General features: G+C 45.8%; 1 protein-coding gene across 1 annotated transcript in view; it reads right to left on the bottom strand.

The window, feature by feature from the left end:
- Positions 1-22089, bottom strand: part of NAA25 (N-alpha-acetyltransferase 25, NatB auxiliary subunit) — a 1586429-nt gene that overhangs the window by 1019788 nt on the left and 544552 nt on the right. Inside the window, exon 14 of the mRNA XM_069619501.1 lies at positions 4307-4487. Coding sequence (XP_069475602.1) covers positions 4307-4487 — 181 coding nt within the window. The remainder of the gene's footprint in view (positions 1-4306; positions 4488-22089) is intronic.

Raw genomic sequence — 22089 nt, 5'->3', positions numbered from 1 at the left:
GAGGGGCTCCAGGTAGACATGTGCCTTTTTGAACCGGAGGTGTGGCTATGTGGGGTCCCGTGGAGGTCTTTGGTGTCCCAAGTCTTGCAGATCTTATTCCACGGCCACGCTCAAGGAGCACCGCGCCAGGGGCCCCCTGGAGAGGTGCTGCGCAGACAGGGGTTCCGCCACTTCAGCCCTTCCAGAGAAGCTCAGTTAGCGGGCAGGGGGGAAACCTCCTTAACCAGAATAAGATGGCTGCAGGAGGAAGTACGCCAGCGCCAGCCTTGAACGGAGACGACTTAAAGGATATATTCAAAGAGATCAAGGCAATCTCGACAGACATTCAGGCATCAATCTGCGACGTCAAGGGTCGCGCAGACCAACTGGAGGACAAAATGTAGGGGATGGAGAACAATCATTTGCAAATGGCCCTCCTACGTATGAAACAGGAGGCACGCCCAACAGACTTGGAGAGGAGGGAGGAAGAAACCCTCTTGACATTGGACGATTTGGAAAATAGGGAGCGCCGGAACAACCTACGCATCCTCGGTGTCAGAACATAACGGCAAATCTGCGGCAGAGGTGAGAAGGAAGGTACAAGGACTGATCAACCAGCTTTTTTGCTTTGGTAGGCGGGAAGGAGGTACAGTTGGAAAGCGCCCACAGAGGTGGAGAAAGCAAAGGTCCAAGGTCGATAGTCCGCTTCTTGAGGTACAGAGAGAAAATGGAGGTCCCGGAGAAGGCAAAGCATCTGGGGAGCTTCCAATACAAGGGAGACACAATCAGGGTGTTCCAGGATCTGTCGGGACTCGCACTGTCCCACCGAAGAGACTGCCACCCCCTTACGCAGTGGCTGAAAGGGGCACTAGATACCGCTGGTCCTTTCCATTCGCCTTGTCATTCGATAGAGGGGAGGCGCAAGCTGAGAATGGGGTTGGGCCGAGGTTCTCAGGATGGGGACTCTGAAAATTAAGGGCCTGAATTCACCCACCAAATGCTCGCTGCGGGAAGGGAAATTTGGAATCGAGAGCTTGATGTACTGCTGGTCCAAGAGACATGACTGATTAAAGGGGAGGAAAGACGTATCCCAGGGGCTCACAGACAGTTTTTCTGGGCCTCTGAACCTTCCAGGGGGGTAGGCATTATCCTTAACTGCAGAACGCAGATAGCCGACCCACTGGTCTGGAGGAGGGCTCTACCTATTTCCGGGACCCTTGAGGGAGTTCAACTGACCATTGCCTCGATATATTGCCTGAACGTGGGACAAATGCAGTTCCTATGGGAAGCCGTCGGGTCATGAGGCCGAGGGCTAGTGGTCCGAGGTGGCTGGCCCGACGGCTGAGAACCTTGCTGAGGTACTGGCAGAAGGGCATCAGGATCTCAGATTGCCTTTTGTGATCGGGGTGGAATTCCTCTGGTAGGTCCTCTTCAGAAGCACTGGATGACTGGATCATTGGGACTGTGGATGACACCCTGGGAGGATTCAATAGAGCCATTGTGAAGAGTGGTGTGGCTTTAGTGGGTCTGCGGAGAAATGGAAGCTGAAGGCTCCCTCCAAAGTAGTGCTCCTAGGAAAGGAGGAAAACACCAGGGCCTGTGGTGCAAGTAATGGCGATGCCTACTGACAGAGGCCTAGGTGGCAGGGCCACTGAGTGGTAGTCGTGCAGACAGTGACTAGTGGAGAAGTAGACAAGCCCGTTGAAGTAGCAATCTTGTTGGACAAAGCTGTCGATTTGAGAACAGTCTAAGAGGTACTGGCCTCAGTGGATGAGGTAGTCGACTGTAACCACAGATGGGTCCGTTGACAAGGCCCGTGATGACAAAGCTTTGAGGACAACTGGTGTTTTTCAGACAGCGGTTCCACAACCTGCGGTGCTGCTCGACGATGAAGAAGTCAGAGCATGGGGCTGTTACATGCTCTTCCTGCTCCCCCACAACCACTCGGACACAAATACACAGGAGACCAGAAGTAGAGATAAATGGTATGCAATGCAAACAGACCAGTGCATGGGAGGGCTGCTCACTGCTCTAGCCGCACCCCCCTGGCATGGCTCATCCTTATATAAAAATGAAGAGGCTAAAACCATTCTCCACCCATGAAACAGCACAAAACAAAAAGGTTGATTCCGGAGAAAACTGGGAAGAAGTGTAGCCACAGTTGCGAAATGCTTTTGCCGTCATATCTGCAAGGTGTTCTCTGGCCTTCGGGATCCGATCAAGTTCCAGAAGTGTCATCAGCTGTGAACATCTCAGGAGGGGGCCATGAGCCAAACAAGCAGCCAGAAGTGGTGCACGCATTCTACAGCTCTACAAACTTGCTTGGCACAGTTGTTCAGCTGTAGCCCAGTCTCATCGCATCACAGGGGGCCTCAGAGAAAAACCAAAGGAAAATGCAGTATCAGAGTTGGTAAGCGACTACTTAGCCTTTTTTGCCATCTTTGCCTGGGAAGTGTCCTCAAAGGATCTCTACCTCTTGCCAGAGGAAGCATGCACTTTGGGCCGACTGATCCTGTAAGTTATCACTGCACAAAGATTCAGAGGCCCTCGCCACCTCAGGCCACTCCACTAACCTTCTATGGTGCGGTCTTTCTGTTTTTTGGAATAGAGGGCCTGGCAGAGGGAAGATCTGCCTGTGTTGTGGTCTGGATGAAAGCAGTAGATGCATTTCTCATGGAAGATGTTTTTTAGGCTGCATTTCGAGAAGGCCAAGAAGAGGCTTTTTCTCACGGCATCTGCCATGGTGCGTGTAGAAGGCCCAAGCTTGGGCCTTCGGCCTCACGCAGTCTGGATAGCAGACGATGCACCAGATCCCATCCAGCAACAGGTTCCCAACGCCAGTAGTCACACAGTGACTGAAGAATTTGAGATGATTTCTCACAAAATTATGAAAAGTTATCGATATTTCGAGGAGCGAAACACAAGGACTCCCAATACGAAAATTTGTGGTAAAATTCTTTATTTTACATTGCCACTAGGGGTGGAGCTTAGAGGGACATGTCATGGGCTCAGACAGCATGACCCAAAGTGACAGCAAGAGGCTGTATAAGCAACAAGCACTTTTAAGTTTTAAAGCAAGACTGCTTTAATATTGCGAAAGATATCCTGCATGACGGGGAATATTCATGAGCATGTGAATCCATGCAAGACCACCTGCTGGAGATGGAAAGCTGAAGATTTACAAAGAACAAATCCGAGAAGTGTGCAAAAAGATTACTGCTTTTGAGTGCCTGGAACACTAGGTAATTCTAAAGCACTAGAGGTCATGTAAATGTTAGTGTTCAAGTTTTGTCTTTCCCTTTGTTTGATAAGCACATTATGGTTGTAAAACAAGAACACAATTTTGTTTTGGGAGAGCTTTTGGCAGGTAATGCCATGTCAATATTTATTTCAGATGCTAACGTATCGTAATAGTGTCCAGATTTTCTATTTTGTATGGAGAAAATGTGCTGAGCTGCAGAGAATCACTTCCAAGCAAACTTGCTAACAAAATATTTATTTTGCCCTGCACTTCTACAAATCTGTGTGCGATAGCTTTCCCAGAAAACCTACGCTACGTTTTCACTCAAAACCTCATAACTTCACACCAGCCCATATACACACCAGAATGAAGGCAACAGTCTCTACTTTAAAACACCATATAACTATCAAATTGTAGTAGACTAATAACTTATCAGCAGATCATACAGCTCACACACTCTGCAGCAACTTTTACTTGCATCCTATAAGTTCCTGGTTTGGTAGGCCAGCTAAGGAGTAGCTCATATAGGAACATCCCAAGCTCACCATGTAATGATTCAGCTACATTTCAAGTATCGACCTATTAAGTGTTGCACAGACGGTACCTACCCCTGGCTACACCAATACCACCCAGACATAACCTTAAACCAGTGCTACATAATCTGCTCAGGTTGGCAACAGTTATTTGTATCCACACCTCTATTATTAAGGATGCAGCATTCTAAACAGCTCCAAGCACCCCTAATCGGTTTGTGCATGAAGTCTTGCTGAATATTAACTCTGCGTAGGAACAAATGCGTCTATGTCCTATTCCAAAAAAAACGTACCTCCCACCAAATTATCAATAGTTGTTTCGCCACTTGTGAGGCAGAGTAAAATCAAAAAAACCAAAGCATAAAATACAATAATTAGAATGGTCTGAACAGCCAAAACAGGTATAACAAATCTTGCACAAGAGTACTTTTGAACTAGTTTTACCATGTAGTGAAAGGAATCACTGTCCAAAATTTACAATAGCTGGTCTTGCATGGACATGGGGACAAACGTTACAAGAGTTGTTGATGCAACAAGTGGAATGGTCCCTTACCCTATTGTATCATGCTGTACATGTTTCGCATCAAGACTGGAATAGAGGTCCACAACTGGCTCGAACGCACCCAGCTTGCAGTAGATTCGGATAAGCAGCAATTTGAATTGCGAATTTGAAGGACTATTTGCTAACCCTTCTTCTAATAAAGTCAGGGAATACCATACCGCCCATTCTTCACCTAGAAAAAGAAAAAACACAGTTATGTCAACCTTTACAACTGCAATGCATTTCAAAGACAAATGGAGTACACAATTTGAATAATGTTCTTGCTGTTCCCTTCTGCACCCCAAGACAAATTTACTGAAAAGCATACAGGAAGTGGGTGCTAGGCTTGGACTAGCACAGTCAAAATGCTCAAAGGGCTGGCAAATCGGTAAGCATTTGAGGGACAATTTGAAAGCTTATTGCAGTATGCATCTGCAAGTTTCAAACAATATTACTCATCCATTGTGCTTTAAAGAAATGCACAACTTTACCAATACATTGCCATACATTTAAACCAGGTAGTACTCAAAACATTTGTTGAGCACAGTAACAAATTCCAATCTACAAACGTGGGTCACATGCTTGTGCTCATATTCGAGAGAATTGCAACCTGTTGCGAAATTCTGCTAGTAATTGGGACAACGCAGTGGAAAATACTTCACTATCACACAAAAAGGCATTAACAAAATTATCAAGGAATATTGCAGATAGTGCCCTGGAAAAGAGATCTAATTATTTTATGTGATGCAATAAACTCATTTATGTACTTAAAATTGTTGGCATTTGTTAGGATAAATAACTAAAGGGGATCCTCCAATGAATAAAATAACCCCTAAACCCCCTACAAGAGCACCAAAGAACTTTTTATATTAATTTTATGAGACCCCAGAAGATAGTCTACGAACTGGCAGTGAACTACAGCAGCTTGTGGCCATGTGAATGTATGTAAACACAAAAGTAAAACAAACAAGAGCATGTGCTGGTATACAGACAGCCAAACATTAATGCAAACAGGTATGCAAAAATGAGCATGAAAACATTTATTCACTCCACTAGCAAATAAAAACGAGAAGTGCTTGATTAGAAAAAGAGCTTACTGGCCAATGATTGTTTTGCCAATTATGTTTTTGATTAATGTGCAATACCAAACTCCTTTTGAGCAGAAAAAGACAATTGGTGGTACAAGCTATGGGTGTTCCGCGATAGGACCTCACACATCCAAACCAGAAACCTGCAGAACGCCAGGAACCTCTTACAAAATCACTGCTGATAAAGAACAAATGACTTACCTTCAGGAAAGGTTATTTCTGGTGGATGGTCCTCCCACAAATTCCTCATCCAAGACAGAGTCCCAAAGCAGTACAAAGACTTGGAGGAGGGCGAGTAGCAAGGACACCACTTGAACCAACGTTAAATGACATCCCTGCTGAAACGAGCGTCCTCAGACAGGATCCAAGCAGTAATGCTTAGTAAACCTGTGTGAGGAAGCCCACATAGCTGTTCAATTATCCAGAACTGGCACTGTGCATTCTAGAGCTGAGGGAGCAGCCAACCCTCTGGTGGAGTGAGCTCTGAGACACTGGGTACCTCCTTGCCAGCCAGATCAAAGCATTCCGTGATGCAGAGAAAGCTCCATTGAGGAAGGTCCTGTTATGTAACAGCCCTACTTACTCGGGACCACAATCAACCAAAAGTGGATCAGTTCTGTTCTCCATTATCTGAGAGACGTAGAACTTGAGGGCTCACACTGGATCTAGCCAACAGAAAGGCTCCTCTGCTTTTGAGGGGTGAGGTGCAGGAAATGAGTCAAGTAGATGAATCTATTGAGAGAGTTGGCAGGCTTAGAACCGCTTTGTAAGGGGAGGAGGGGGCATCTCTCAATGTCGCCTTCTCTTTGGAGGAATCCAAGTAGGGAGGATTAACAGACAGCCTGCACCTTACCAGTCTAGCAGAAGTGAGGAAAACCAGGAAAATCATGTTAAAGATGAGCAGTCGAAGAAAAAAAGGGGTCAAACTGAGCGCCCATTAAAGAAAACAATCACTACATTTAAATACCATGCCGGAAACAAACTGGCGTGTGGGGGAACATATTGGAAAGACCCATCAGGAATTGAACTGTGGGGATAGTAGAAAAGGAGCCCTGCTCCAGTGTCCTCTTAAAGAGGAACAGGGACGGAAGTTACCCCTTCATTGTAGCAATCTGTAGGCCCACCCGCGTGAGGAACACAAGAAATTTCAAAACCAAGAAAGTGGAGCAAGTAAAGGGTCCAGATACCTCTGCCAGCACCAAGCCAAAAACTTCCACCACCTGCAGGCGTAAATTAACTTGGTGGAAGGTCTTCTAGCAGACAGAGTATGATCAGAACGTCCTCTGACAAATCCCACTCCATATACCTCAGCCTTTCAGCAGCAAGGCATTAAGTTTCAGGCTGAAGAGATTCAGGTGCAGGACGCTCCATGAGTGGGAGAGGAGGTTTGGCGTCTGCCGAAAAGGACAGGAAGAACAGAAGGCCAGGTTCAGCAACTCTGGGTACCATGTTCTCTGGGCCCAGTCCAAAGGGATCTAAAATAATTGTGGCTCCTAACAGACGCAACTCCTGGGAACTAGCAAAAAGGCAGGGATCGGCGGGAACACACAATGGGTTGAAGTCCAAGTCGACTGCCAAGGCGTGCCCCAGTGCTCCCAGACTAGGAAATTTCCTGGGGCAGAACCACCTGCACTTCCTATTTACACTGGAAGCAAAGAGGCCCACCCAAGGAGTACCCTAGAGGGAGTAAATCTCCTCCAATACTTCCTAGCACAGTTCCCACACATGGGAAGTTGAGGACTGCCCGCTCAGTGAGTCTGCTAGAGTATATTCCTTTCCATCCAGCGAGGCCGCAGTCAGACACGCTGTTCTCCAGAGCCCAGAAACACAATCTCACTGCTTCTCTGAACAGTGGCAAGGAGCCCAGGCCACAACTCTTGGTGAGGTAATGCATGGCTACAGTATTGTCTGTCATGAACAGTACCGTCTTGCCATTCAAGAGGAGAGGAAAGTGACCAGGGCCACACTGATTGCCCTCAGCAACAGCAGAGTGATGTGCTCCAGTCACTCCGATGTGGACCACAGTCTGCAGTCCGATCTTTTAGGTTAGCACACCAGCCTTTCAGGCATGCATCTGCAACGAGTCACATGTGGCCAGGGTTGACAGAAAAGACCCTTCAGGAGGTTGTCCCTCACAGACCACCATTGTAGGTCTCTGGACACAGACCAGAAGGTGGTCTGAATTCCATTCCTGAAACAGACCATTGAGCGTTCAGGAGCCACTGTATCAACCTCATGCTCAGATAGGCCTCTGGTACCACCATGATGCCATAAGATCCAGAAAGCACAGAAAAGCAGAGGCTGAAACTGTCGTCTGAGGTTAGAAAACCTGGACAATGTTGGAGATTGTTGCCACACTGTCCTGGGGTTGGAAATCCTGACCCAGGTGAGTGTCCAAGGCCACTCTAATTAATCAAAGGAACTGGGAGGGGACCAAAACTTGCACTACTTAAAGTTCATGGAGAAGCCCAAGCTGTGCAACAGGCTGCACAGACTTTAGGTCTGGTGAGCGGGCTCTGGCGAGCCACTTCTCCAGGTAGGGAAAGGCATGAATGCCTTGCCTTCTGAGATGAGCTGCAACTACTGCTAGCAGCTTGGTAAAAACCCTGGGTAAAGAAGGGCGGCAGAAAGGGGGGGAATTTGAATTGGAAAGGACAGTGGCCCACTTTGAATCTCAGGTACTCCCTCTGCTTCTCGTAGATCGCGATATGGCAGTAGGCATCCTGGAGATACAAAGAAACTAGCCAGTCACTCACTTCCAATGCCTGGAGGATCTGGGCTAGAGGGACCATCTTGAACTTGTCCTTGCAAGAGTACAAGTTCAGAATGCACAGATCCAGGATGGGTCTAAGACCTCTGTCCTTCGGCACCAGAAAATATTTTGAGTACCAACCCCTGCCTCGTTTCAAGAAGGGTACCATCTCCATGGCCCCTTATACCAGAAGCGGACTGATCTCTTCCAGCAGGAGAGGTTCTGGAAGCAAGGGTTGGTGACAAAGGGGAGGGAAGGTCTGGAGAGCAAGAGAAGAGAGTCCCAGGTGCCAGAGGTGGATTTGTTTCATTCCCTGCCAAACTGGGATATTTGGGGGAGGAGTGTGGGGGTGGCTGCTTCACAGAGCCTTTGCCTTGGGGGCCGTGAAGGGGACTGGGGAGGTTGAAGTGCCTCCTCTACACACAGTGCATGCCACTACCCCTGTATGGACAGCGTTGTCCTTGCCTGTCTGAGGGAGCTTGACCTCCACCCCCTCTGGGCATAAGAGGCAAAGGGACAAAAAGAATATGCACGCCACACCCACGGGACGCTGTTGCTGCATCGCCAGCCCAAACTTGCTGTCGCCTTAGATCCCGAGAATTCTGGAGCAAAGTCGAAGGGCATGTCCGGGAGCTTTTCCTGGACATTAGAAGTGAACCCAAACATCATCAGCGAAGAAAAACACAAGATTATGCTGGTGGCCATTGTCCTAGCAACGCCGTCTTTCTTGCCAGACTGCAAAATCTGTAGGGTGGTTTCCTTGCCATGCTTAATAAAGGCCTCAATGCCAACCAGCATCCCCCCTTTGGGTATGTGCTCAGTCTCCTTGGACATCACAGGCCACAGGCCAAAGGAGAATTTAGCTAAGGCACAAGAGCCGTAGATGCTACGGAGACCCAGACTCGAAGAGCCGAAAAACGTCCTTCCTCATGCATCCAACCTTTGCTCTCACTATTCAGGGGGCAATGAGGGAAATGTGGTATTCTTGAATACGGGGTGTTCTGAAATTCGTCTTGGAATATTCAGCCAATTCCAGCTGAAAAAAAGATCTTCAGCCAAATTTTCACTCAAATAGTTTCCCCATTCTATAGACATTAAGTATGCCCGGAAACATTCAGACGTGACATTTATTTTCAGTCTTTAAAATAATCATTGAAGAAAGGCTGCTGTCACTTTGATTGAATACAGGTGGAATAGAATTCTAAAGGCAAGCAAGGTGCTTGTGTTTTTTTAACTTTTTTTTTTAAACATTTGCGACAGACAAAAACAAAAGCTTTCTTTGGTGGTTTGCAGGGGAGTGGGTTGTGGAGGCAGAACAAGCAATGTCCAAAGAGTGGACACTGGTTAATATGCATTTCGCAACTGAAAATCATTGAGCTAAAGCAATAGTTGAGGAAAGCTCAAGAAACGGGAAAATGCTGTTTTCTTCAGGGTCTTCTTGAGCTGCTGAAGAACTGCGTGAGTGATCGGCAAGTTAAACTTTTCAATCCCACAAGTTCGCAATTCAAGCAATATAATTAAGGTGGTTAACATATCTGCTGCACAAAACTCTGCCAGTAAAATAGCTCAGCAGGTAGTGTGCCTGCACCAAACAACTGTGTTCAGCCTACAGGCTGAAGGTTCGAAAGCAAGACTGCTCAGCTGAAAGTAGGCCTGTGGCAGATATTTGTTAGCAACATCAAAGCAGATTCCAATTCCTGTAGGGACAACTTTCACAATTGTTATGTTGTCAAAAGGAGTCCCTTTGAATTGGGTCCAGCAACAGAGGTTATTAAATGACTTGGCTATCCAGTAGTTCATGTTTTACAAAAAAATAATACAAAAGTTAATAAAGAGGGGCATTTGCATAACCTAGAGGTATGCATTTAAAAACAATCAACCAAAAGGATGCACAATAAAGCAAATAAGTAAAATGTACATTCACATGTCAATTGCATATCTGAAAAGTATCACCATCCTTCTCAAATAGACTCATCTGAGATCAGTTTTTCTGTTTGTTGTAAATAGCCACCTGAAGACGATCTTTATGGATAGAAAAGTGTACATGTTGTGGCATTGATTTTGCAAAGGTAGCGGGCGCTCCTCTCTCGAAAGAACAGACTTGATAACCTGTTCAGTGGTTAACCACTTGAGAGTTCACAGCCACTGCTTTTACTCACTGTGCCTTTCAGAAATGGGAAATATCCATTTGCATATCAGTCTTTGTCCTGCATGAGCGATGCATGTTCATTTCGCTTTTTAGCTACCAAAAGTTAATCCCCTTAAATCCCTCTGTAGGTGCTTGCATGGATGTCAAATTATGCCGTTGGCTATTCTATTTTTTGAAAAAAATGATTGTTCGGAAATTCTTGATTCGTGGGGGGGGGGGCGTCTGCTTTGGAGCTTACATTGGAAACTACTTAAAACAAGTCAATATTTCTGGAAATTGCACCATGTCGACTGAGCTCAATGCAGAGTACAATCCCAGAGCTCATCTAGCCAATAGGAAATATGTTATGCTCCTAGTTCCATATAGCACATCCTGTTTTGTTTGCTACGAGGAAAACCACTTTATTCGTTACAATGTATTACAATGACAATCCAAAACACATGTGCCGCTGAAAATTCGTTACCTTGAAGAGACAACCTCCCAAATGGACGAGGGTATTGGCCATCGCTGGAGTTGAAACCTAGAAGCTCCTGACCTTTTCTAGGTTGACAAAATGTTTGCTCCCAGAATATTTTGCAACAAACAGCAAAACTTTGAAATGTGAGTCTTAGGCAAGGGGTTACCATGGGATATGAGAGTAGGGGTCCTTCAAACCTATTGCTGCCATGACGTCTTTCATCTGACCAAGACGACATTTTGTACTGTACTATGCTCATCTTCAACATGAGTTTGGCTCAGAATACTACAAGATTTAGGGTTACAGCTGGAACAAGACCACAGTCCACACAGATCTATAGACATTTATTCTATTATTTAGTCCCCCCCCACCCCCATGTCAGGCAAAAACTCCACGTGCTCCTGCAACAAGTGGTTTTGCCCCTTCATCTTGATAGTGCCATCTGTGTCCGTGCCCTGTCCATACTGTGGCAAAAAAGGTGTCATACGTCTCAACTTTTCAGTAAAGGATGGTAGTGCTGTGACCAGGAGTTGCTCCCAACAAGTCAATTCATGGTATGGCAGCACCACATTCAGTGATCTCTACAAAACATGTTCAAAATGCGAGCCTGCACTTTAAAAAACAAATGTTCCCAAAACAAAAAAAAAAAATAGGGCCTTGTCAGGGGCGTTCCCATCACCCTAGCCTAGGAGTGCAGGTAGAACTTATCACTTATGCGTGGACATTTTCAGTGTTTTTCAGAGGCAATCCTTCGAACAATGAGGGGCAAGTTTAACAGTGGTCTCTCAACACCTGTTAATAAAAACTCTACCACAATATGGGAGGCGCTATTCTGGGTAACCTCGTTTCGCTCAACAGTAGAAATGCCAGTGTAATTTTTCATTCAAAGTACACTTAATGATTTTCACCCGGATTCAGTTCCTCGCTCGGCGATAATCAACCTTTGATTAATTCAAGGTATGGGTTCTGCCCCGAATACCCTAGCAAGGTTTATCTCTTTGCCCAGTTCGACGGTGTAGGTCAGCAGGACTTCAACATCCGGCAAATTAACACAGGAATTAAGCAACTTGTTCACTTCATTAACCTCTGCACCATTCACAACAGTCATCGCTGTATGGGTACCAATTCGGCTTCCTTATTTGTATTTGATCTAGTACAATCTGTTTATTTCAATAGTTTCATTAGTCTGTCACCCACACTGCGCTCTTCATGATCCAGCAAATGTAGGGATTTCAGGAATTTTATTGAAGATCTTCTATTTGGCATGTTTATTTTGAAATTATTATTATTTTTGTTTAGGGTGATCGTTTGTCCTGACTGCCTGATGGAATAGTCCGCAGGACCAAATTCTCGTGTAAGGCTTGCCTGGGGATCAGGTTCTCTTCACCATTAAGCTCTTAATCAACATTGATAAGGAACCTTATTCCCCTGCATTTGTCATAATGCACAGTGTATTTATTTTTTATTTATAGTGTAATAGCTATACAAAAATGGGACACTATGATTTAACACTTGAAACATAGAAAAGCTAAAGAAACCAGTGATTACATATATAAAACAAATTAAAATATCAAAAAGAAACAAGATAAAAGAAAAAGAAAGATTACATTAATCATGGAAATACATCCCAACAAAAGCAAGTCTATTACAAGAATAATCATATCCTAGTTACATTATCCTGGGATCAAGTTTGCCACCCCAGGTCCAAAACTCTCAAAAGAGCAAGTCCAGGTACCAGAGCAATATGATAACGGGTGATATAATGATTGAATTTCTCTTTCATCACATTTATTACAAATGGCTGATTGAAGTTCCTCTCTGTTTCTTACTGATAAAATGTGCAATGTCAGAAACAGATTTAACTTGAACCTTAAAAAATCTGATCTCGTAACTGGGTAAGAGGTTTTACTTGGCTACCTGGGCAGAACTGATCTGGGTTTGCTGGTACATGAATGTGAGGCTGATAGTTTTGCCTGCCTCATTATCCATTGTCGGAATCCAGTCCATTTTGTTTAATACAGGCTTTAACTTTACCTGGATTTTCAATGAGAAGTTCCATCGTAGACTCTGAATTTACCAGGATCTCCTGGCACTTTGCAACTAGATTTTTCAAGAAAAGGTTAACATCTTTTTGCATTATTAAGGCCCCACATTCTAATATAGCGACCGCGTTGGAGGGTCCAAAATTGATAACATTGGGAGCCATCTCTATTCCATCATTGCCCTAAGGGAAGACCATCCTAATTCAAAACTTAAACAGACAATTGGAGCACAGGTTGGCAAGTTCAACAAACTTTTCCATAGTTTGGCCTCAATTGCGTCCCAGTCGATGTTCATGGATAAAGGGTTAGAGTCCAGGCCAAACAGAATTGTTGGAAGAACTTTACCAATGTAAAATCTCACAAAAGGCTCAATCGAGAATGTACAGATTTTTATTAGAATTCACTTCATCTAAGATACCAAATTAAGGACCTTTAAAATCGATGGCTGCAAAAAGATGAGTGTCGGAAAGGCTTTGATGGTCGACCCCAAATAGGTTAGCTCAAAGCTATTTCAATTGGAAACTTACTAACCACCCAACTGTATGGTTTGATGTTATTTTCTATGTCACCTCTAGGGATTTAAGTAAAGGGAAGTTCCATGCCACAATACATTGGAAAATAGTGTTTAATCGTGTTGCATGATGCTTGACATTTTCTCTTAAATTATACATTTCCATCAGGGAAATAAAGACCATATTTAATGCAGAAATTGACGCAGTACTTAGACCGTTTGGTCCTGCCGCCCTCGTGTGACTAGTGGAATTACTAACCAGCGAAAGAGAATTTAGTCCAGTCCAGGGAAGAAAATTAGGATCTTTCTGGAAACGGTCTTGGAGATATAGACATAATCTGGGAAAATCTCTGGGACTTTGGGGGGAACTCAATGAGGGCCTTTTTCCACCAGAGTACCCTCTGCCCCTTCCCTGAAGTCTGTTAGAAATACTCAAATTGTGGGTGGCTAACCCAACAGCCTTGGGCTGACCGACATCAAAATTGGTAGAAGCTTGATTAAGCATTGAGGAAACCACATTGACGTTCAGGAAATAGTGCATGATAGTTTGTTGACAGTGCTGGGTTGAGTTGGTCATAGTCCCACCCTGATTCTCCCATTGGGTGTCCAAAATAGCTTTACGAGCCATTTTCGCAATGTTGCACTGACGTTTGCAAGAGTCAACTGAGTCGGTTCAATTACCTGCACATTTACTACTACAGGGCGACTGTCCACTCAAGGTCTCTTGTTGCAAATCTGTAGGGGTCCTTAATGCTAATGATGGGGCGATTTGGCAGACTCCTGGTGGAGCTGCCTGATCAATCGACTATCAATGAGTATATAACTAAGTTTGGCACCACATAACACTGTTCATTGCTATGCACTATAATACAGGGTGAGCCGGGGGTGATTACTGGGAATCTGCCACCCCGCGGATTTATTACACAGGTCAGACAGTGAAATGTTGCTTTGTTAATGGGTACCGGTAGGAGAAAAACAAACGCTGCTTTCAAGAACAGTCTTTAGGATTCTTAGCTTCCTGTCCTCAGGCAGACTCGGAACCGCATTCAACTCTCATCTTTGAGGATTAATTTAAGCTTCATATCAGTGGCTAATTAGTTGTCAGCTTGTTCTTGCCCCCGCTGTAACTGCGACAACTGCACGCTGTACTCCGCACCGAGAACACATTTAACACTGCTTGGGGAGCAACCTCAATCTCTGTCCCACTGCAACTTCACTGGACGCCTAATAGCCCAGACAACTGCACTCTGCAGTTGCACTTCGCAGCTGACCATACTGGGGATCCTTTTTTTTTGCATCAGTTCTTTGGTAAGGCATAAAAGAATGGCATTTCTAAATGTATTGCCTTATAAATTTGAATTACTGTGGTGGAAAAAAGGGCTTTTAATTTCTTCCCTTCATGGTACTGATTCTTTCAGGAAAGGCACCTATTCAGTTGTCCACCGTAGTTTCTTTGAACCACAATGAAACCATATGAAACGCCCTAGGGTGCTTTATGGACCACCTAGATACACTGACATCTAGGGAGAGGAGGAACTTTAAACTGTTTTCTTGTGAAAGTGTTTTGCTGTGAGGAGTCAAATCCCTCTAAGGGTTGTGGTGTTAAGGCTGTAGGAGGTATCTGCTTTCCAGAGTCACAAGACTTACTTTTGTAAAGAGCACCAACCCCCAAAATTGCAAGACTGAGAAGGCCCAACCAATTGCCATATTTGAGCTGAAAAATTAGTAGCATAGTTCAAAGCTCTTGCTCTGAAAGACGTCCTGTTAGAGGATCTGTGATGAGACTTTTAAAAGCCCACCTTGAATGAAGAGGGGTACACCCATCCGGTTTAGCCTGAACTACCCAAAGGTTTGATAGCAATGTCTGAGAAGCCGGGCTTAGTTTATAAGGGATGAGGGTTGTAGGGTGGCACGCAGCACTCGAAGCATACACTTATTTCAAGGAAACACAAACGAAGTTATATCAAACAAGAATTTATTTTCTACACACTGAGCTTTTAACCTATAAGTAGGGTAAGTACTATCACACAGTAGCCTTAAAACCAGAATATATATAAGCAATAGCAAAAGGATAAATAACACTTTAGAACACTTTTGAATTAACATAATTGGAACATTCTCAAACAGGTATGTAAACTATAGACCAACTTGTATAACTTTAGTTAACCCCTGCATAACCTATCCTAGTGGCCAAGAGCCCAATTCTAGATGAGTCTCAGAGTCGAGGGGGGGCACTGGGGATCCAGTGACCAGGAAAATTTAAAAAAGCAGTAAACAAGGCATAGTCTATGAAGAGATCTTCAGACTTACAGTTGAGTAGCAGAATATTTCTTTGGTAGGTAGCTTAATGGGTTGTCCACCCTAATGTAGGTCAATGTAGGCCTAGGAGGGGATGCAAATAACAGCTTAACTGCAACCTTCAGAAGCACAGGAACAATAAAGAAGGCTCCAGTTAAGTACTCTGGGTGAACAGAACTTCAACGGTGAAGAAGCTTGTGTATCAGGATGGTCAACAAGGAGAGGTGACTGCAGACTATGGTTCGTGCTTGCTTGTGGCGACCTGAAGAAAAGAACTTGCAATGGGTCTGATGGTTGCTCTCCAATAGTTGGACACCCAGCAGAGGATCTTCACAGCACTGGCTCATTGGTGCCTTTTTCAAGGTTCTGGTGAGGGACAGTTTAGATGTAGACTTTGCTCCGGTCCTCGTCGCGGCTGAGGGGATTTTCGAGAGTGGAATGCAGTTTGTTGAATTACAGGAGGATGCCTGTAACGTTTCAGACAAAACATCGCTTTGGTTGACTTTGCACGGCAAAATGGCACAGGACCCTTGGTATTGGTGAATTGTGGGCCATGGAGGGCACAAAATGCAGGTCGTCTTGGGACTGGTTAAGTCCACCAATACAAGGGAGGATGTCATCCGCTTCAGGGCGTCTGTTGCTCAGACGATGTTGGGAGAGCAGCAGTTACTTGGACGGTGGTTGCTGGATGCTGCTGCGAACATAGTCTTTCAGATCTTTAGTTCCAGTGGTCGACTGAGTTTCTGCTCCAGGACCCTCATCTTTTAAGCAGGAAAACTGGCTGAGCCCACCAATCAACAGACAGGCATTCATTCAATATTTGGGGGCTGGGGGTCAGTCAGCCTCCCAGGACAAACTGGTTCAGGAAGGTTCACTGCAGGACTAACAACAAAACAGTTTTGGTCGCCTCCCCCACATCCTGTCCTTTCAGGCACTGTCTTTGCAGGCTTTCCAAGGATAACCCAGCAAAGACAAAAGATCCATCAGGGCCTCCCCCACCCAGGTATGTAGAAGAAGGCTCAAGTAAGGACAAATCATTAGGGGCTTGGAAAAGTAAAACCACCATTTTAGGCAAATGGTTACCCATGTGTCCCTTACCACAGCTGTGAAGGCAGCCTGTGAGAATAGTCCGCAAAAGTTCTGCAGCAAGGTACACTGTCACAAGCCTGGCAGATGAACTTGTAACAGTAACTTAACTTAAAGCTACTAAAACAGTGAGAAAAGGTATAAACTGCTCCCCCCCAGCACTCCATATAAGATGGGGTGTGCTGATCTCACAAAAGGAGTTGACCCAGGTAAAAAGAAAAGTTCAAGGTGCTTCCAGCGACACTGCACAGAAAGTGATGCGTGCTGCAATAATACAATGTAGATGCCATAAAACAGTGAGGAAAGCAGAAGGCCCATTAAAAAGTACCAAAAAGAGGTAACAAGGGATCTCAAGGATGGAGTGAGTGGGTGTGGAAAAAGGTTCCACACACTCAGGAGAATCAGACCAAAAATCGAATAATCCAGAAAAAGATGGTGAAGGACTCACAAAGTGGGAGAATTTCACTCAAGAAGGAAAATCTGTCCAACACTTTATTTGTTCGTTTGTTCACGGGTGAAAAGCTGCTGGGAAAGATTTTTCTTTAAGTTCTCCCTCCTTTCACATCAATGGAACCCTCTCACCTACCTCTCCCAACATTTTGTTACTGTTTACTTGCCTCCAAACTGCTACGTATCAAAGCTATTTTGCTTTGCTTTCCCTACCTCATGTTCTTTGGGGGGCACTGGTCCATCCCCACGGCTACCAGTGCAGGTTGACTACCTCCTTTTCCAAGATTCCTTGTTTTTAGGCTGCACGCATCACCTTTGTGAATTGCGACAAGGGTACTTGGTATATATTATTAACATTCTTGTGACTTTCGCAATTTGCCCAAGATAAGCTGGTGGCAGCAGGTATTTTTCCTTTTTTCACGTGTGCACTTCATTGCATAATGCCTTTTTAGAGTAACAAACACAAAATTGTTGTTAAGCCAGTGTTTGCACCACCTTTTATTTTTACGGTGCTACAACCAATAGCACTGATGGAGAGGCTAACATCTGACTAAGGGAAGCCAAAACTCTGAGGATGATATGATAGGTTATTTATAACGCTCTTAATACCCATAGTTTTCTAAGCGCGGACCCAGGGATCGAACCAGTGTTGCTCCGTGTAGTCTTGCTTCCAAGGCGAGCATGTTTCCCCTGAGCTTTCCTCCCCAGGATCGGTAACTTGGTCAAAGCAGTGAGGTTCAACTCTCTGGTACGGTTAGTAGGGCTACATGCACTTCTCTAGAAAATACGCCACAATGATATGCTGTAAAATATATACTTTAGTAAAGTCATGCACATATAAAATAAGTTTGTACTCTGGTAATAATGAACAGTATTAACGAAGATAACAAGTATAGTATAAAAACAGTCATCTCTGTACAATAACCCTCCTAATCCCAGTGTCCATATGAAGGCCTAGTGTATATATGTAGGCCCACTACCAGAGTTGAGCACAAGAGTTAAGCACCCATCTAAAAATAACATGAGGTTGGGAGAACCTGGGAATCATAAAACCTAGCTAGCAGGCAAGTCCCCTAGAGACCTGCACAATTATGTATAGTGGTCTAAAGACCCTTGTATATGTGGAACGCCCTAGCGCTAGTTGTCTGCACCAAACACATGTATGGTAGCTTATGGGAGGAAAAGGGAGAATGTTACTAGCAGGCAAAATGTTAAGGCCTAAATTTATAATGCACCTAAACACAATGTGTTTCAAGGCGCAACCAGGCCAAGAGAGGGGGAACAATGGAGGACAAGACAAACTATCTGACTAGGCCTAGTATCATTCAGATCGTACAAGTGCACAGAAGTGCAGGGAGAGGGTACGGGGAGAAGTGCACCCAGAGTAGCATGTCCCGGAGTGGAGTGCAAGGAAGGCTGGGACTCCAAGGGGAAATCCCAACCTGGTAATGCAAAGGTGGCCAGGCCACAGTGCAGGAAGGCCAGCAGGCAAGTTCTGGGAGACTGGGGGTGGAGGCAGAGGGACACCAAGCAGCCAGTCAGCAGAATGGTGCAGGAGCAAGGGAGGGTTAGCAGGGGAAGATCTGGAGGAACTGCAAGAACTTTAGGAGATCCAGCTCAAGGCTGAGAGAGGTGGGGTGGCAGTCTGTTCCAGAGGGAGGAACCTGTAGAGATCCATCTACCCCCATTGGAGAATCGACTCACCTGCCGAGAATTATTAGACTAGCATAGGGCTCACGTAGGAAGGTAATTGCGAAGACAGTGAGGAACTGACCCCAGAAAGCCTTGTGGATGATACATAGGCTCTTGAACTTGTGCCTTTCAGCTACTGCGGTCCTGTTCTGGATGAGTTGTAGAGGGCGAAGAGTAGAATTAGACAGATGGAGAAAGAGGCTGTTGCAGTAGTTCACAGGGGGAGGTGGGTGGGGGAGAGAGAGAGGAAAAGAAAATATATATCCATCCGGAGGCTGTCAAAAGCAGAGGAGAATGAGGATGGAGGGAGAGCTAGAATCAAGGTTAGAGAGTAGATCTTCACTGTTGTTCAGGGGAGCAGTTTTGGTGCCTCTGGCTGCTCTGAAGCCAGACTGATGGTCATGGAAACAACCAACAGCTTCAGTGTGGAGGGTTAGCTGGGAGATGGCTAACCTCTCCATAATCTTGCCTCAGGAAAGGAGTGATAGAGAACGGGCGTAGGTTTGCCGGAATGGAGGGGTTGGCAGAAGGCTTTTTTTTAGTAGGGGCTGCACAAGGGAGTGCAGGAGAGGGGAAGACATAAGTGGCGAAAGAGCGATTGCAGAAATTTGCCAAGGCTGGAGCGAGAGAACCAATGTTGTCCTTAATGGTTCTGGAGGAGTGGGGGGGGGGGTGGTCACGGGACGGGTCTGGAAACATCAGGTGGGGCAGGAGAGGGGGTGGCCAAGGAGGGCCTGAGAGGTTGAGGGCGAGAGGAGAAGAAGAAGAGAGTGCAAACAAGATGTCCTGGGTTTTAGTGGTGAAAAGAGGCCAGTGCAGTGCAGAGGGCCTGGGTAGGTGTACAAGAGGAAGATACTGCAATAGGATTGGCCAGCTACTTGCAGATTTTAAATACGTTCATGTGTTATATATAGAATAAAGAATGCAATTAAAACTTTTTTTTTTATGTATAGAGATAGCGGATGATGAGAATAATTACCAAATGCCATGAGTCTGTATATACCTTTGGGTTTATACTTTTTGTGTAGATTTTAGCTTGGCTGTGTTACAGGCCGCAGAGATGCAGGCTTGAATATGGACTCTCTTTTTAAAGAAGCTGGAGAGTTGGTATTGCCATTGGAGTAGGTGGCAGGCCAGTTTGTCAAAGGGTGCACCCGAAGCTCCCCATTTCAGTTCAGCTTTTCTGCACTTGTGTTTCAGAGCGGCCAGATCTGAGTCGTACCAAGAGTTGTACTTTTTTGGCAGGCTTCATGCGGATCCTCATGATGGGGGGCAACGCTATCCAGAGTGCTCGAGATAGAAAGGTGAAAATTGGAAAGGGCTGTGTCAGGATGGTAGTCACCCGCAGGAGTAGGTGGTGGAGAGAAAGTGGAGGCAAAGGCGGCCACCGACACTTGCTTCATAGGTTGAATGACCGCGAAGGAAGGCGTCAGTGCTTGGTGGGCCTTTACTAAGGGGACAGGAAGCTTCAAGTGAGAAGAAAGAAGTGGTCAGTCCAGGAGAGCGGAGTAGTGAAGAGGATTTGAGAGGGTGCTGTCTGAAGGAATGAGAGAATCCAATGTGTGCTTGGCAGAGTGAGTCGGACCAGAGGGTAGAATGGAAAGGGACAGTCTCATAACGTTGCGGAAGAGCCCAGAGGCGTCTGGAGAGTCCTGGTGGATGTTGATATCCCAAAGGAGGAGAAGCTGGGAGGTAGAGGAAAGAGTAGAAGTGATGTCAGCCCATTCAGAGAGGAAGAGGGTTACCTGGCCAGGTGACCTTTAGAAGGTGACCAAGGCCACAGAGATGCCAGGAGAGATGCAGACCAGGCATTTAAAGGAGTAGGGTTGAGTGGGGATGCTGGAGGCAGGAATCCACTCAGGAAAGGTCAGGGCCACTCTGCCTCTGGACCTGTAAAAGCCTGAGCTCCGAGAGGATCGTGAAGCCCTAAGGGAGGAGTGTGGCTTGATGAGCCCTTATGGGTGCCAGTGAATGGGGTGGGCCCATCAGTTCCAGGGCACCATGACATCGAGGAAGAGACTTGAGAAAGTCAGCCCTAGGTAAAGGTGCATGTTTTTTCAATGATACCCGATGGTGTCATGATATTCCGCGACAAAGGTGCCGAAATTGTCGATAGCGTTGAAGCCATCAACGCCTGTAGCATTGTGGAGCTCGAAGCCCGATTCGTCGATGGGCTTTTGGTGTTGATGAAGTCTCAGTGCTGATGGGGTTGATGACTCAGTCTCGAAGGGACTTTTACTTGACTCAAGGGATCCTTCGAACGCTCGAGGAGTTTTGCATGCCGGGCCCGACGGCACACAGGTTTTATGCTCATCCGGTCTTTCGACCCGAGCATGTCTCGACAGTACTCGAGGGGGTCAAGGCCGCATTCTCAAATACTTTCATCATTTTGGGCCTAAACTCTTCCCACTCAGCTGGGGAGGTTGTTTTGGTTGGACGTACGACCAATTCCAGAGAGGAACTCTCAGACGTTGAAGACGGCGACCCATGGCATTGTTTCTTCGAGTGTCCGGACAATGACAAATGTCATGATCGAGATAGTTTACTTTTTATACATCAAGGAGAAACAGTTCGACTAGTCCGATGTCTGTCTTTTCGACAGAGTCGATGGGGACTGACTAATCCTACCTGCCGCAAGTTTCCCTCTGCTCTGTCGATGTCATGGACAGGAAATCCTCACACTCGGATGAAGGATGAGCGGATCCCAAACACCACAAGCATATTCTGTGGGGGTACGTAACCGACATCTTTGACGCGCAGTCACAGTATTCCTTTTACTTCCCCTCCCGCTCTCTCCGCTCAGCAAACCTCTACCTCCTCACTGTACCCCCAGCCTCCTCACGCTTCCGCTCCTTCCAACTCTTGGTCCCCCTACACTGGAACTCCCTCCCGCTCTCCATCCATTCCACCCCTACCTACTCATCCTTCCGTCACTCCCTGAAAGCCCATCTTCTTCACTCCCTCCCCCGACTTCCCTTCCCTACCCCTCCTCCCCTTGCCCCCCTCCTTTCCCCCCCATCCTCTCTCCTTCCCCTCTGACCTTAAATTGGTAACAATTACTACTTAAGGGCAATGAGGACACCAGATCACTCCCACTTCCCTTTCCCTCCCCCCTCCTTTCCCCTCCACCTACCTCACATTCTACACCGTAACTCCCTTCACCTACCCCCTCCCCTACCCTCACCCTTGTAAATAGTACTACTTATTGTCCTTATGACCTGTTCATGTTTGTAAATATGCTTCTCTCACTTTTGTAGCTGTTATATTGTA

The sequence above is a fragment of the Ambystoma mexicanum genome, chromosome 10 (assembly GCF_040938575.1).
Source record: "Ambystoma mexicanum isolate Mex_15411 chromosome 10, UKY_AmexF1_1, whole genome shotgun sequence".
Classification (NCBI taxonomy): Eukaryota; Metazoa; Chordata; class Amphibia; order Caudata; family Ambystomatidae; genus Ambystoma; species Ambystoma mexicanum.
Note: the sequence above shows the minus strand (reverse complement) of the source record. Positions and strands in the feature narration are given on the sequence as shown.